This window comes from Aspergillus saccharolyticus (genome assembly GCF_003184585.1).
Source record: "Aspergillus saccharolyticus JOP 1030-1 unplaced genomic scaffold BP01scaffold_74, whole genome shotgun sequence".
Classification (NCBI taxonomy): domain Eukaryota; kingdom Fungi; phylum Ascomycota; class Eurotiomycetes; order Eurotiales; family Aspergillaceae; genus Aspergillus; species Aspergillus saccharolyticus.
Genome location: NW_020290684.1, coordinates 28,271 through 41,855, shown reverse-complemented (window position 1 = coordinate 41,855; position 13,585 = coordinate 28,271). Strand labels below are relative to the sequence as shown.

General features: G+C 52.4%; 3 protein-coding genes across 3 annotated transcripts; 2 read left to right on the top strand and 1 right to left on the bottom strand.

Annotated features, from left to right (window-relative positions):
• Positions 1-1,054: 1,054 nt before the first annotated feature.
• BP01DRAFT_370027 (uncharacterized protein) lies at positions 1,055-1,798 on the top strand (the record flags this gene model as incomplete). Its single annotated transcript, XM_025576580.1, has 1 exon — positions 1,055-1,798. The coding sequence occupies one exon, from the start codon at positions 1,055-1,057 to the stop codon at positions 1,796-1,798; it is 744 nt and encodes a 247-aa protein (XP_025426262.1).
• A 1,748-nt stretch (positions 1,799-3,546) lies between these two features.
• BP01DRAFT_370026 (extracellular proline-rich protein) lies at positions 3,547-4,653 on the bottom strand (the record flags this gene model as incomplete). The annotated part of the gene is made up of 1 exon (XM_025576579.1): positions 3,547-4,653. One exon carries the CDS (start codon positions 4,651-4,653, stop codon positions 3,547-3,549), a length of 1,107 nt encoding a protein of 368 aa, XP_025426261.1.
• A 3,194-nt stretch (positions 4,654-7,847) lies between these two features.
• Positions 7,848-13,551, top strand: BP01DRAFT_387490 (uncharacterized protein; the record flags this gene model as incomplete). The annotated part of the gene is made up of 11 exons (XM_025577744.1): positions 7,848-7,981; positions 8,058-8,643; positions 8,694-9,062; positions 9,108-9,441; positions 9,881-10,000; positions 10,050-10,132; positions 10,210-10,472; positions 10,546-11,418; positions 11,507-11,738; positions 11,819-12,487; positions 13,174-13,551. 11 exons carry the CDS (start codon positions 7,848-7,850, stop codon positions 13,549-13,551), a joined length of 4,041 nt encoding a protein of 1,346 aa, XP_025426260.1.
• Positions 13,552-13,585: the final 34 nt, after the last annotated feature.

Here is a 13,585-nt window from a genome sequence, read left to right as displayed (position 1 = left end):
GGCCCCGCCATTCCACCAGGTGGATTCCACCAGGAGACTATGAGATCATACTGTACTGTATGCTCTCTGAATAGTGACTTCGGAGGAAATTCAACAATGCACTTGTCCTTTTCCTCAACACCTCAACACCTCAACACAATCGGGTCTGACCTTCAGTTTCCCTTTTTTACCCCCATTGGACTGTCCATAGTACATTGTATCACACAAAGTACTGTAACTTAGCCCCTGAGAGATGACTCAATCCTTAGGACAGCCTCCGGAAGCAATCAGCCACTCAAGCTCATGGCCTATATTTAGCATCCGAGTGTCCAGGTCCTCAAGCAATCTTGATATCAGCTCCGTCAGCATCGATCGAGTTAGCCGCTCATCTTAAAATTTCAGCCATGAAAACTTAGATCACAAGGGTTGGGGATCATCAGCATTCTCTCGGAGAAAAGTTAAATGTCGCGATTCTCCAGCATGTTGGTTTAATTTCGTTTCCTAACCACCACTCGTTGGGACAATTGGAGAATCTCGCTCTTCACTATCAAGAGGTCTCGACCTGTGAAGTCTTGGCAATTGCTTCAAAAGGGAGAAGCTGATACCCTGAGATTGTAGACCGGTGTCGCTTTGATCATATACTGTCAGAGAAATGGAGGATATAGTTCACTCACAATCATTGCCTAATGTACACGGGCATTTTCGAAAATTCTGCCTCTAGATCCATGGATACAAACAATCTCAAGCGCTATAAAAAGGCTAAACTTATTGCAAGAATGTGGCTGTTCCAATGCAGAATTTGGCAAGATGGACATCATTGTGATGCTTCAACTCGGAAGAAACAGCCAGTATAGCATCATGATTGACTCACCTTGGGGGGGGGGGGTTTACCCCCCTGCGCCCTTCCATTCTCATTTCTGAGTCTCTCCCTTCTGCAACTACCTGAACTCTTCATGAAACCAAGCAGATCTTGAGTAGAAGCTCAATTACAACATCAAAGCAAACCCTCAAGTTGATCCTCAAGCTCATACCCTCACAACTCGCATTCTCTATCTCGAATCTTCAATCCTCCAACATGAATCCCAAGACTCTCAAGGCTTTGCTCGCAAAGCTCCGATTTCCAAACCTGACCCTCGTGGCTACAGCCACCAAACATCATCCTCTGACAACCAAATACCTCTCCTCCGACTCCTCTACAAAAGCCACCCACGACGAGAAGTGGGAGACGGCCCTCCTGCAAAACCCAGACACCCCTCCCACCACCGACTCAAACGAACCAGACTACCCTCCCAACTATGCCAAGGTCATCCTCGATGCCTTCTGCAGCGGCAAGCCCGTGTCTTGCGTCTGCCTCCCCATCAAAGCCGACAAACTCCGCGACCATCTCGCGCAGACCTATCCCACACAGACGGAAATGCAGTTCCGGGCTGACGACATCCAATACGTCACCCACTTACTCGAGGGGATCAGCCTGTGCGAGACCTGTCTAGGCGAGCAGTCCGACATGGCGCAGCTCATCAAGCTGAGTGGTGCAACCATCGAGCGATACCGGCAGTTCTACCAGGCTTTGCACCAGACAGGATTCGTTAGTCGGTGCCAGACACCACACGCAGATGAAGTGCCGATCGAGACGCACTTCTTCTTCGCTATTGCGCAGATGGAGCGAATCGCCGCGAGTGTTAGCCGGATCCTTGAGGCTGCGTGCGAGATGCCCGTCTTCGATCAGGATGCCTGGTATATTGTCTCGAACCAGGTAGAGCGGCTGATGAAGGCTACAATGACGTTGCAGGATCGGGTGGAGCAGGTGGCCCAGTCTTGAAGGTGGAAGAGGGGGGACGGCGGTGGATTGTCTCGATGGAGACAATGGAAGGACAGGGGTTTTTGGTGGTGTAGCTTGAACACAGCGTGAACGAGATCAAGTGATCGAGGCCCGCACATGGCGGATAGCCTCTACGGCAAACACCATTGTCTGTTTCGACAACGGAGACAACCTCTACGGCAGGCGTTCGGATAAAGGCAACCCATCAGGAGACAACCCAAAGGCAAAAGAGCCAATTCGGCCAATGGCCTGATTGGGGGATGATTGTGTCGAAGCTTTGAGATGAGAACTGAGATGAAAGAGTGAGGTTTGGAAGAACTATGTGTGTGTGTCTTCACTATGTACCAAGCCATCATACCAGAAGATGATGCTCGAAGACCTCTTCCAATGACAAGATGAGGATGTTTTGGAGAGAAAAGAATTGCCACGAAAGTCATGTATGCTGAAAGAAGCAGAACCTTTTTGTCGAGGATGTCGCTCTACCAAGCCGACTCCAATTGTTGTATCCTGCTTCACAGCCGCCAACCATCATGTATCCTCCGATTGACCGGCTATGCCTGTGGCAATGAAATGAATGAACTTCCCATTCAACGATGAAAACTCCATCCTGGTTCAGCTGTTGATCCTCGTAGATACTGGATGAAACACAGATGTTCAGCCCCCAAACCTAGACTTCATCTGATGCAGACAGCGCCCGAGTCAATTGACAATATCATCCCGAGTACCGCACCTCTTATCCTTTCGTTGAGGTTAAGTTAACCTGCGCCGTAAGGATTCAAGGAAACTGAACCTTCAATATACAATTCTAGGGACTACCCAGCGTCGATTTCTAAGCACCCTTTCCGGCTCTGCCGCCCTTTACCACCTCTCGTGGAACTTCGTACTTGTGTGTAGACATTTGGTCCAAATAATTCGTCATGATATGTACAGCTCAAGCTACATAGTAAAAGCTTGGTGGTAGGCGGGGGGGGGGGAAGCAGTATTTCATCAACTAGTAGGAACCCGTTATAAGATGACGTGAGAAGGTTGTAAATAGTTATAAGAAGCCGCGTATGAGTCCCCGGAAAGTCTGTGAAAGTCCAAAAATAGTTCTTAACTAGTGGAATACCTAATGAAAAATTACCAATGACTGTTGGCAACTGTGATCGACAAGGATTACAAACTATAGCAGTTATTTATATTTTCAACAGCACTAGTAGGAAGTACGTATACTTGTTAGCAACTACGCCTGAAGTAGATCATAAACTCAGAGTCAATGGTTGTCAATATTTATGAACAGTTGCTGGCAACGGTAATTACTAGTGGCAATTCATATTTGACTACCTGATTATCCACAGTGATAATACGTAAGTTCACGAAGGAGGGATTCTATTCAGCTACTAGACCCCCTGTTCCACTACGAGTCGCATGTTCCCCAGCTGACGCCGGGCAGCAGCCAAGAGGCACCAACAATCAGAGAACGCAGCAATACCATTGAAAACCAATACTATCTAAATTTATCTAGGTTAGTTGTGTTTCGATACATTGCAACCAATTCCTCCGCGAAGAAAACCGCAAAAGGATACTCCAACCATGAACATCGAAAGCAACAAACAAGAACAACGCCGCCCAGTTAGGACCTGCCTACCCATACCATTCGTACATATCGAGTCATACAACCAGCATAGAAGATATCACCCTTGGACTGCAGCCATTGTAGATCGTGATACCGTTGCGCGACTATACCTCCTACTCAGGAGACATCCTATCTAAGCACGGAAAGGGAAAGCGCTGCGGACCGAAGCCGAAGAGCTGGGGGAGGCAACAGGGATCTCAGGGGAGCCCGGGAAAATGGCAAGAGGAGTGACGATGGGCTGCGCAGCGGCTCCAGAGGGCTGCGCCGTGGTGCTGCGGACGGGCTCAGTCGAGTTTGCAACAGAGTTGGAGGTGTGGACAAGGGGCTCGACGACACCGCCGCTGGAAGGCTGCTGAGGGACACCGGTTGGCTTGAGCAGGCTGCTGCTGCTGGGCTGGGTGGCATTGGTGGCAGAGAATACACCAGCGGGCACGGCCTCAGGCGCCTTGTCGTCACGCTTGGCGATACCCAGGTCAGACAAGACACCGGAAACTGCAGTCGGGATCGGTAGGCCAGAGGGCAGAATGCCAGTGGGAATCAGTGACTCCAAGTCCTGGCGTTTTTGCAGGGGCAAGGTCGAGGGTAGATTGATGCCCAGACCAGACAAGATATCCGTCGCCACAGATGGAATAGGGATGCCCGATGGGAAGATTGCCGACAGGTCTTGCCGCTTCTTGATGGGCAGGTCGGAGGGAAGAGTGATTCCGAGATCAGACAGGATATCAGTCACCCCAGTGGGAATGGGAAGACCAGAAGGGAGCGTGCCAGAAGGCAGAAGGGATTCGAGTTCCTGGCGTTTCTTCAACGGCAAGTCCGAAGGGAGGGTGATGCCCAGATCAGAGAGGATGTTGGACACGCCGGACGGGACCGGGATACCGGAGGGAAGAAGGTTGGACAAATCCTGGCGCTTCTTCAGAGGAATATCTGAAGGCAGGGTGATCCCCAACTGGGACAGAAGGTCCGTCAATCCAGAAGGAAGAGGGATGCTTGAGGGCAAAAGATCCGTCAAGTCCTGGCGTTTTCCGACAGGAGAGGCTGGGGGGACCGTCAGGGTGGGCAGCTCGGAACCTGGGCCCTGGGAAGGAAGTGGAAATCCAGAGGGAATAAGCCCAGATGGCACAGACCCGGATGGAACAGGGAATGGCAGGTCGGAGAGATCCTGTCTCTTCTTATCGACGTTGGCGGGCAGGGCCAGGGCGCAGCCCACAAGGCACAGAGGAGCGACGTTCTGGAGCTTCATGTTATTTGATTGTTGCTTGTTTGAAGCGAAGGAGAAATGAAGTAAAAGCGAAAGTATTGAACGATGGAAGAATTGAAGAAATACCGGATTCGACTGAGAGAGCACTGCAGCTTGATTGCAAAGGACATATTTGAAGGGGAATTCATGCATCCTTTATAGATCTGGGTGGAACACAATGCAGTCTCGGAGGCGAAAGATCAACAAGCAGTTCTTCCGCAAAGGGCATCTATGAACCAGAACTAGAATCGGGAATTGGCTACGACATTTCCTCCAGGTACATGCCGACATTATTCTGACGGGATCAAGGAAAGCCTGAGAAGTTGGGCCTTGACCCGCAGCTGGACAATGATTTCGATGTGCCGAAGTCGCAGGTCGTCACAGTCTGGCAGGACCCTGACGACCATTCGACTGCCACTATGGTGAGACGGTGGTGGAGTTCGGCTTCAGTTCGGCGGGTTCAAAGCTAGAATGACGTGACAGGTCGCAAGGCCCAAAAACGAGGTTTCGTGCTAAGCACGCAAGGATTGAAGCAGGGTATGCCCACCGCAGACATTATCGCACTCCGGTGGCCAATGAAGGACGAGACGCTTTGCCGAGAAAGCCCAAGGTGCACAGGCTCATCACATAGAGTTGGGGGACGAACAGGAAATGCGGGATTTGGCCGGCCTAGAGGAGCCAACCCAAAGTCTTCCTCTCAGCCGTTGGATTTAAAGTGAGCTTGCAATGGTTGTCGGTGGAGCTCCGAATCGGAGATAGATACCCGCTGACCAATCAATGGCAACAGTCCGCAACATCCTCCAGATCACTCTTTCAGTCATCCATGGATCTTTTGCCTTGCACCGGAAGATGCAGAGCCCTGCACGACGCGTCGTCCCTTTCCAGGGTCCCTACCACCTAGATCACTGCACTGGTCGAGTGGGAGGATCGGCGTGGACAACAAGGATGTGGGAGGAAGGACCCAGTCGATATCGGTGAAGGGCTCTTCGATCTGGAATCACATATCCCACTGAAGTGTCATGAACCCTTGAGATTGCAAAGAAGCAAACGGGGATGGATGAACCGCCAGTGGTTTACCTCCCATAACGTCTTGGACGAATCTCAGACAGAGGGTGGTAAAGTGATGGATAGTGCTCTAGTTGGTTAAGTAGTGGGTCAAGACGCTAGGCGAAGAAGATCAATTCAGCAGCCTCCAGAATAGCACACTGCAGGGTGTGCCATGGGCACTTCAAGAAGGACGCACTCGGGGTCTTCGTTCCAGTGGGTGAGTAGTCAAGACTCAAAAAGAAGACATGTGCAGTGGATCTCGCCCTGAGGCGGAAGAAGAGCGGAAGACGAGGAGGCGGAGGGAGAGTAGGTGGAGATCCCACCCGCGTGGTGCCTCGTTGCCTGAGGCACGAGATAGCCTTCCTCCGCCCGGCCTTGACTCCATCACTAATGCCCCCCTCCACCTTCTCCACCTCCCACTACCCTCCGCATTCTCGATGAACTCCACTTGTTCAGGATGGCAATCTCTTGAGAGTGTTCTACCAATGCTAGCGTTGATCTCCTTGTCCTCAGCTATCTGCGTCTCGTCATAGCTGACTGAATTCCAACATCAATTGTATGAGCTAGAGGGTCCAACGCCCTCACCACACATTATGCAGTATCGGCCTTGTATGTGTATCTTCGACCGCGTAGGGAAATCTTCTAGATGAGACGGAGAATCTTTCATTTCATGCTAGTGACCAACATGAGATTAGGTTCACAACGGGTCCAACCTACACCGTTCAACCGTGATCAAACGACCGGAGAAGATACCGCATTGTACCACCAATCCTGCAGAGGAGCCGGCTTGTCATATGTCAACGAGATTCTTGATCAGGGACCAACGCCTAAACTTTTCTTAGGTCGGTCGATCCAGGGTCAAACGGCCGGTAATGCATCAAGTCCAATTTGTGAGCGATGGTGGAGAAGGCATTGGAAACCTAAAGTGAGGAGTACCTGGTCGTTACAGGAAACGATCATCCTTCCCAATGCGCCAGGAACATGCCGCAATGATCGGTTCAATGCCTATCACTACGCAATGAGTCGAGCCTTGCTGTCGACATCGTTAGAACATCCCGTCTTGATGGTTTGGATGAGCATAATCTGGTCAGCGACATAGAGCCACAGTTCGTGCCAAAGAGTCCCCTCGGAGGCATTTCTCGGCCTCGCGCGAGGCAAGTACAGTTAGCCAGTATCCTCGGCTAAAAGCACATGGATTTGATCAATCCAAGCTCATACATGAGTCACCTGCCTTGAGGTTGAAGCGTTCATCAATACTGCCGGGAATGGCAATCCCCTCACCGATCAGTCTTCAGGGTTCGGTCCATGAGACCACATTGGGCGCAGCATGTTGTCAACAGTCGGTCACGTCACCTTTGCCGACTGCTCACTTCAACATCGTCCCCCGCCTATCGAGGGTTGAAACTCAGTGACGACCTGAAACGTGCATACCGGAAACAATCGGATCACTTGTTCGACGTTTTTTGTCTCGCCTTCGCGCCGCGCCTTGACAGTCCCTTGTCACACCAACCAATATCAATTTTCTGATTGCTGCTGTATTTTCCGCTATGTCCTATCCCCTTCTTGAAGGGAATTTGATCGCAACTGTACGATGTCAAGAAGGCAGACGTAACTCCCTTGGGAGTATTGATCAATGGCCGGCTTCACCTGCTCGGAACAAGGCCGAGAGTTGTTCGGCTACCATCCAATCACACTGCTTTCCGCCAGACACAGCACCTCGCACGTGATCACAATCAGGCACCGTCCAATCAGACTACAAGTTAGGAAAAATGGGATTGACTGCTTTTTTGCCCGATAGACGCCACCGTGGGTAGGTTTCAATTACCAGAGACACTAATAGAGCAGAAATTGAGCGGAGAACAATGTAAGTCTGGAACAAACATAAAGGACTGGGCTCTGATAAGAAATGTGGCAGTCATGTCATGATGTCACTGTCGCTTATATCAGTGGTCCATGCTGATGCAATTCGGCGCCATGATTGCTCACAGCCTTTGTTTTTGTTTTGCGCCAATTCACATACGCTTTGAACGTTTGACTGAGCATTAACTTCTAGATTTTTCCGAAGGTGCTACTAGTATTTACTACCTCCAACTCGAGCCCAACACACGGTGTAGATATTTGTGGCCCACAGTCGACGGCTAGACATCGCAATGCCGCAAGTGAAAAGCGTTGCTATTATCGGCACGGGACCGGCTGGCGCCATTGCAGTCGATGCTCTGGCGCAGGAGAAAGCTTTCGACCGTATCCGTGTCTTTGAGCGACAGGAAAAGGCAGGTGGATGCTGGTACGCTCAAAGTTAAGCCCTGGGCCACAGGGAGCAACTATCTGCAGTTTGCGGCAGAAACTGACCTCATCAACAGGGTGGCACGGCCTGAGGAGAAAGCTGTCCCTCTTGATGTCGAGAAGCTTTCGGCAAGAATAGCTGATGCTCCGCTGCCGATTCCTGCCAATCTACCGCAATACACACCAGCGACATCGCAACATCGCTTCACGGACTCCCACGTCTATCCGAACCTACATACCAATGTGGACGCCGCGACTATGGGGTATTCTCAGGAGCCTATCCCAGTCGTTCGTTCAGAATGGTCAATCGGTCTTCACGGGCCGGATACGCCGTTCCGTCATCATGCGGTGATTCGCCAATATGTAGAAGATCTGCTCAATCGAAATGGCTACCAAGACCTTGTTGAATACAACACCACCGTCGAATCTGCCGTGAAAGACCCGCATTCTGAACAATGGGTCTTGACTCTCCGGAGGGCGGGGAAACCTGGAGAACAGGACTATTGGTGGAGCGAATCTTTTGACGCCCTAGTCGTCGCGTCCGGACATTTTGCGGTGCCTTACGTACCGGCCATTCCAGGCCTCAAGGAGTTCGTAGAAAAGTACCCCGAGCATGTCTTACACACGAAACAATATCGGGGCCCGGAAAGATATCGTGGCAAGGTGAGCAACCTGTTGCCACCAAACGGAGCATTGCTGATGATGGTATACAGAAAGTAGTCACTGTTGGAGCTTCGGTGTCTGCGGCAGACACTGCTGTTAGCTTGATTGGCTCGGCCCAATCACCTATCTACGCTGTGGTCCGCGGTAAATACAACCCTTACTTTGGAGACGAAGCATTCAAGCATCCTCAGATTGAGCGTCGGCCACCGATCGCGCGGGTTGCCTGCGAGAATGGAGAGCGAACTCTTTACTTCGAGGACGGAACCTCGGTCTCAGACGTCGATTATATCATCTTTGGCACGGGCTTTACCTGGACCTTGCCGTTCCTGCCCGACATTCCGATGAGAAACAATCGTATTCCTGATGTGTATCTTCATGTCTTCCATCGACAAGATCCAACGTTGATGTTCATTGGTGGAGTACGTGTGTCTACCTGATCTGTTGGATTCTGCTGACAGCAATAGGTTGGCGCTGGATTGACCTTTAAGATTTTTGAATGGCAAGCTGTGGCCGCAGCACGGGTGCTGGCAGGCAAGGCTCAGCTACCGCCTCACGAAGAGCGACAGAAGTGGGAGCAGGATCGGATCGCTAAGAAGGGCGATGGACCGGGCTTTTTGATGGTGAATCCCGAATTCGAGGAATATTTTGAGCAACTCCGAGAGCTGGCGGGCGAGCCAAAGGAGGGCGAACCGGGGCGGAGACTGCCTCCGTTTGAACAGTCCTGGGTAAATTTGTTCAACGCAGGCCACGAACGCCGGATTGAGATGTGGAAGAAGGCCAATGCGACTGCAGCAGGGAGTCGGCTGTAGTTACCGGCAGCATACAATAGCATTATTAGCACCACAGTACAATCCACCATTGTGACCAGCCTCAGTCTTCGAGCGTGATCGCCCGCAAATTGCAACTGCGGAGTCTCGCTAAAATCCGGTAAAAAGCAAGCAGGTTAACCAGTTTAGCACCGCGCCAAACTGCGCCGATCTGCACACCAACTCATCACTGGCCGATAACTCCTCCAATAATACGACTGGACCCCTCTCGGTCTTATGCTGCAACCTGCATGTAATCTAGTTTTCCCGCAGGATCAAATGGTCCGATCCCCGCAAATGCGACAGGATGATGAGGATGTCGACGCATCACCGGCTGAATTGGATGCCATATGAATCGACCGTTCCCTCTTTTCCATTTGAATTAGTGCTCAAGTCGAGACTTCTGCGGCAGCTCACAATGCGATCACTAGTGGCTTTTGGTGTCTTGATGCTGCCTCTGGTGGCAGCCAAATCTCTATGGTCTGATTCACCGGGAAATTACAGCAGTATCATCACCACGGCCTTTCCTTTAGGCAATGGCCGGCTTGGGGGTACTTTTGCCAGTATTTGGTATTGATCTGGATGCTGACTTCTTGAAAGCGATGCCCATAGGCCTGCCCGGCAAGGAGATTGTCAACCTGAATGTGGACTCCTTGTGGCGCGGAGGTCCTTTCGAGAATCCAGTGCGTTATTCTGTCCTGTCTGATAGATATAGGAAACATTGTGTATGGGCATAACGCTGATTGGAGTCCGATTCAAGGCATATTCTGGTGGCAATCCTAATGTCTCCAAGGCCGATGCTTTGCCTGGAATTCGAGACTGGATCTTTCAGAACGGAACCGGCAATGTGACCGCGTTATATGGAGACTTTCCGGATTATGGCTCTTATCAGGTGTTGGCAAACCTGACCGTTGACTTGGGGGATTTAGGAGCTGTGTCAAGCTACCGGCGAAGCCTTGACTTGGCATCGGGTGTTTATCAGGATCAGTTCAAGACGCGGAATGTCGATATCACAAGGCAAGTGTCATCATACCACTGTCGCGGTAACAGCAAGCACTTGCACTTCCGTATCCCTGGACTGACTGACAACACGCAGGGAGGCATTCTGTTCGTATCCGGATCAAGTCTGTGTTTATCGACTAGCATCCAATCGATCCCTCCCGGCGATCACCTTCGGGCTGGAGAATCAACTTTCGTCGCCGACCCCCAACGTCACCTGCCAAGGGAGCAGCATTAGTCTGTACGGCGTCACCGAGCCTACCATCGGCATGATTTACAATGCCCGAGCGAGTGTAGTTGTGCCGGGACTGAGGACCTCGAGCGATCTTTGTTCACAGCTCAACGCCACGGTCACCGTCCCCGAGGGGCAACGTGAAGTATTCCTCGTCTTCGCGGCAGGGACCAACTACGATGCGTCCAAGGGCAACGCTGCCGCTGGCTTTTCATTCCGGGGAGAGGACCCCTACGAAGAGGTGCTTCAGACGGCTGTCGGCGCAGCCAAGAAGTCGTTTTCGAAACTGAAATCGGCACACCTCAAAGACTTTCAAGTGATCTCAGGCGCATTCGAACTCTCCCTTCCAGACACAAACAATTCCTCCAGCAAGCCTACCACGGAGTTGATCAACTCGTATACTCTACCCGGAGATCCTTTTATCGAGAACCTTCTGTTTGACTATGGCCGATACCTATTCATCTCCTCGTCGCGGCCGGGAAGCCTTCCACCCAATCTGCAGGGTCTGTGGACGGAATCCTACTCTCCGGCGTGGAGCGGAGACTACCATGCCAATATCAACCTCCAGATGGCGCACTGGGCGGTTGAGCAGACGGGGCTTGGAGATCTGACTGAGCCGTTATGGCGATATGTCACGGAGACGTGGATGCCGCGGGGAGCAGAGACGGCGGAGCTGCTCTACGGGACAAGCGAGGGTTGGGTGACCCATGACGAGATGAACACATTCGGACATACAGCGTGGGTTTTGCCTCTATCCCGTTCAAAAAGAAAAACAATTGTCAATCCTTCACTTATAGAGGCTAACCAACTTCTGTCATATCTCCAGCATGAAGAACGACGCGCAATGGGCAAACTACCCCGTCTCCAATGCCTGGCTCGCCCACCACGTCTGGGACCACTTCGATTACAGCCAGGACGAAGCCTGGTACCAAGACACAGGCTATCCGATCCTTAAGGGGGTAGCGGAGTTCTGGCTCTCGCAGCTTGTTGAAGACGAATACTTCCATGACGGCACCTTGGTCGTTAATCCATGCAACTCGCCCGAACATGGCCCTACCGTGAGTTCCCTTCCCTAGTATCGCCCACAAGCCCTCTTTTCCCCGCTCCCAACCAATAAATAAACCTGACAACCAACCAGACATTCGGCTGCACCCATTACCAGCAACTCCTCGCCGAGCTCTTCACCCATCTCCTGACCACTCCACCCTCGAAACCCACTGCCACCGACGCCACCCTCTTCACAAAGATCCACAAAGCCCTCCCTCGCCTCTCCCCCGGCCTGCTCATCGGCAGTTGGTCGCAAATCCAAGAATGGAAACTCGATCTCGACACCCGCAACGACACCCACCGCCACCTCTCCAACCTGTACGGCTGGTACCCCGGCTCCTCCATCTCCAGTGTCTACGCCACCAATCGGACCGTCACAGACGCCGTCGCCACCACCCTCTACTCCCGCGGCAACGGCACCGAGGACCAAAACACGGGGTGGGCCAAGGTCTGGCGCAGCGCGTGCTGGGCGGGACTGAATGAGACCGCCAACGCCTACGCCGAGCTGACGCTCGCGGTGCAGGAGAATTTCGCGGGAAACGGGCTGAGTCTGTACGGCGGTAGTACGCCGTTTCAGGCGGACGCGAACTTCGGGGTGGTCGGTGCGGTGTTGGAGATGTTGGTGAGGGATGGGGATCGGAGCTATGAGACTTTGGAGGGGACGCAAAAGGGGCCGCAGGAGGTGGTGCTGGGACCGGCGATCCCGAGGGCGTGGGGTGGAGGGCAGGTAAAGGGGGTGAGGGTGAGAGGAGGTGGGAAGGTGAGTTTTGGGTGGGATGGGGATGGGACGGTGGTTTGGTGTGAGTTTGTGAGGGAGGGGAGGAGTGCGGGGGCTGAGGTGAGGTTCTCGGTCAAGGGAGGACAGGAGATTCAGTGTTGATCGTTTCTCTCTTGCAGAGAGTGTAGTTACGGATGTGTTGCTGTAGGTGTAGGTTCCAGTTGATTTGTTTGATGGGGAGGGAGGTTGATAAGCTGTAGACGCAACCCAATCAACACATGGCCCAGATACCACTCGCAGTACAGGCACTCCATTCAGCACCACCACTTAGTAGTAAACAACCCCTTCATGCCGGCCGCATTTATTCATAGTACACGCAGTTCAACAACCACGGCAAAAAGGCTAAATGGACGATGCGGGGCACATGGCAGCATGCTTCACTCGACTTTACCCATATATACCCGGTCTATATACTACATACATCCCTCTCCTCGGAGATCCACATCAAACAACCAAGCCCCCGTAGCCCTCAGTGCGACCCAATCTACTATCTCAACCTCATTCAACCGGGTTTTCCAAACCAAAACAAAGGGAACCGAATTGACCCCCCAAAACAAAGTCTACGCCATAACCGGCCTCTCAGGCAATGGTCTCGCAGTCGCCAAGTAGCTCCACGCCCACGGCGCGCGTCTATCTCTGGCTGACATCTCCGAGGTCCGCTTTTACAGAATGCCGTCTCCAATTTGACTGCCAATGCCCAGCAAACCACCACCACCACCACCACCACCAAACCAGAGAGATCCACCATCCTCACAACGCCCCTCGACATGACCAACCGTCCCGCCGTTGACGCCTGGATCGGGCGAGCCGTCGCGCACTTTGGCCGCCTGGATGGCGCGGCCAACATGGCCGGCGCAATGTACTGTCTGCGGGCGGAGGTACGCACGATCCTGCAGTCGGCGGGGCGAGGCAGTGTGGTCAATGCGGCGAGTACCCAGGATCTGCATGGGTTTGCGCGCCATGCGGCGTATTCGGCGACGAAGCATGGGGTGGTGGGGTTGACGAGGAGTGTGGCTAAGGAGGTGGGGCCGATGGGTGAGGGTTAATGCTGTTGCGCCGTAGGTTTTGATTTTCCTTTTC